General features: G+C 39.3%; 1 protein-coding gene across 1 annotated transcript; it reads right to left on the reverse strand.

The window, feature by feature from the left end:
- Window positions 1-367: 367 nt before the first annotated feature.
- LOC131059263 (receptor-like protein 19) lies at window positions 368-2,560 on the reverse strand. The gene has a single exon (XM_057992541.2). It carries the CDS (start codon window positions 2,558-2,560, stop codon window positions 368-370), a length of 2,193 nt encoding a protein of 730 aa, XP_057848524.2.
- Between the last annotated feature and the right edge of the window lie 645 nt (window positions 2,561-3,205).

The following is a 3,205-nucleotide window of genomic DNA, read 5'->3' on the forward strand; positions in this document are numbered from 1 at the left end:
AGGAATTTTCCCATTTAGATGATTTCTTGACAAATTGAGAATCCTTAGACCAATGAGGAATCCGATGTCCTCGAGAATATCACCCGAGAAGTTGTTATTTGAAAGATCTAGACATCGAATCAATGCCAATGATCTCACATATTCTAGAGAGAGCCCTTTATTGTTTATTTCCATTTTATCTAAATAAGGCATTGAGCTTGAATTTGTGTATTGAAGGAAGACTTCTTCACTTTGTGCTTCATTTTTCATTGCTCTCAGATTTTTTAAGCTACTTGGAATAGCTCCAGATAAATCATTATTTGACAAAATCAAGACTTGAAGAGTTTCTAACTTTGTCAACTCTAATGGTATTCCACCATTGAATTTATTAGATCTCAACACCAAAATTAGAAGGCCAATTAACTTCCCTATCCAATTTGGGATGGTTCCCCGCATGTGATGATGGTGGAATTGACCCTTGTAGCTTGTTACTTCCCAATTTCAATGTTTCAAGACAAACTATGCTCCTAATCTCACCTTGCAAATGATTATTTTCTAGATTTAATACCTTTAGTGTTGATGAGCAATTCCCAAAACTTGCAAAAATTTTACCTGTGAGCTTGTTGTTTGACACATCTAGAACCTCCAAGTGACGCCCTTCACAAATAAAAGGTGGAAAGGAACCACTTATATTATTATTTGCAAGTGAGTAATAATTGAGCTGACTTTGGCCATGTTTGCCAATGCTTGCTAGAATGATGCCATCAAATTGATTCTCAGAAATGTCCGAGAATTCCACATTAGGATAGGGTAAAAAACCATTTCCTTGTAACTTATTTTTATGTAAGTCAACAATTTGAGCACCAAACTTACTGAACTTAGATGACAAAGGCCTTCCTCCAAATTGATTACAAGAGAGGTTGAGTGTATAGAAGGGTGTAAATTCCCACAACCAATCTGGAATATATCCACTAAGAGAATTATTGGACAAGTCAAGTTCTTCAATTGTATACTGCTGAGTTGATAAGAAAGTTGGGAAATTGCCATCCATATTACAAGAACGCAAGTGCAAGATATAAAGCTGAAATTTGGGGATCCAAGAGCCGTCAACTTTTACTCTCAAGAAATTGTCAGAAAGACTTAAATAATAAAGCTTTGTGAAATTTTGTAGTTGAGAGAGTAAGAAAGTGCCACTGAAAGAGTTGTTTGAGAGATCAAGCAATAGTAAAGACGAGAGATTACCAAAAGTAGATGGAAAGCTTCCATTTAATTGGTTTGACCCAAGCTGAAGCTCTAAAAGCTTTGATAATCCACATAATGAGCTCCATGGAATGTTGCCTCTAAGTGAGTTACTGGAAAGGTCCAACACTTCAAGATGTGATAGATTTCCAATAAAAGCTAGAAGACTACCTTCGATATTGTTACCAGAAAGATATAGGGTGGTTAATGAAGACATATTCCCCATAGAATTCGGAATGACTCCTCCCACATTGTTACCAGAAAGATAGAGGGCGGTTAATGAAGACATATTCCCAATAGAATTCGGAATGACTCCTCCCACATTGTTACCAGAAAGATCTAGGGCGGTTAATGAAGACATATTCCCAATAGAATTCGGAATGACTCCCCCCACATTTGAACTTGTAATGGAAAGGGTGCTAAGCTGGAAACCATGTTGCACAATAAAGGAGAGGTTGACTTTGAGACCAAGGTTATAGGACAAGTCAAGGTCCCTCAAATGTGGAAGTCTTAAAACAGCGGTAGGCATGGAACTATTGAGATTGCAGTCGAAGAGGTGGAGGGAAACCAAAGATGTAAGATTTGAAATCCAAATGGGAAATGGCTGCTGAGTGAAATAACTACCAACAAGATCGAGATGGGAGAGTGAGGTGAGGTTTACAAGAGGAGAGAGAAGTGTACCTGGCATATCAGACATGACTACAAGTGATGTAAGATTGGGAAGAGAAGCAACACTCTCTATCACACCAAATGTCAGATTCACATCTTCTAGTTCAAGGTGCTCCAACCCTCGCAAATTTCGAATCCACGAGCCCGAATGCCCCATCTGCAGATGAGAATTGTCAGAGATGTCTAGAAATGTCAAGCTAGACATGTTGCCAATCTCAACTGGAATTGGGCCGCTAAGAGCATAATTGTCAGAGATGTCCAGATATTTCAAGGCAGACATATTGCCAAGCTCACTTGGAATTAGGCCATCGAGGCCACATCCTTTCAAGCTCAAATGCGTCAATTTGCTGAGGCTCGGAAGATGTGAAGGGAAGGGAAGAGGGGACAAGTCAATCCAAGTGAGGTTGAGGTACTCCAAATGCTGCAGGTGGAACAAAGCAGGGAATATTTGGCTGCTTGAATTCCTAACTACCAGCCAAAACAAGCCAAGATCCAGACGAATCACGTGGGCAGTGCGGGTGTGGCAGGTGATTCCCGACCAGGAGCAGCAGTATAATCCCTTCCACGATGTCAACATATAATATGGATCGATCAACTCATGTTTGATCTTTGATCTGGGTGAGGGTAGATAATTCGTGAGGAGGGCATCCTCCCCATAAGTGTTGAGAAACATGTGTCTCAACCTTATAGTCTTTTTCTGGAAAATTCCAAAATTTGTTTGAGGTAGTTTTCCACATGTTTATGCATTGGAAAATGGTTAGTGAGTTGTTAAAAAATGAGTCTTGTCCATAGTAGAATATAGGTGGGCCATTTTTATAGCCTTAATGACTCATTTTGTGACTTTTAAGAGGGTCTAAGCTAGGGGACAAAATTATGGACGGGATTACTATTTTAACCTGGTTGTTTTTCCATTTTGGAAATGTAAATGTAAAAAATGGGCACCATGTGGCATGGTGGTTAAGCCCATGGTTTTGTAAAACCACAAGTGGTTTCCAGGTTGTAAAATCACTATAAAAGGAGAGCTTGGGAAGGAGTTTGATCATTGAGTTTTTTGCAAGACTGGATGCTAGAAGGAGTCTCTCTAAGTTTGAGTTGTGGTGATGCGCTCCTGTAAGAACTTGCATTGCAAGTGTATTGTAATTAGCTTGATTTGATAATACATTGTGTGAGTTTTGGAGGGTGGGGTTTTTCTCCCAGAAGGGTTCCCCCACGGTAATCACTGTGTTATGTGTTCATTGCTATTTTGTTTATGCTTTATTGCGCATTTCTTGATATCTTAGTAATATTTAAGTTGAAATTTGCATAACCGTCCCCTCAA

Source organism: Cryptomeria japonica, chromosome 3, assembly GCF_030272615.1.
Source record: "Cryptomeria japonica chromosome 3, Sugi_1.0, whole genome shotgun sequence".
Classification (NCBI taxonomy): Eukaryota; Viridiplantae; Streptophyta; class Pinopsida; order Cupressales; family Cupressaceae; genus Cryptomeria; species Cryptomeria japonica.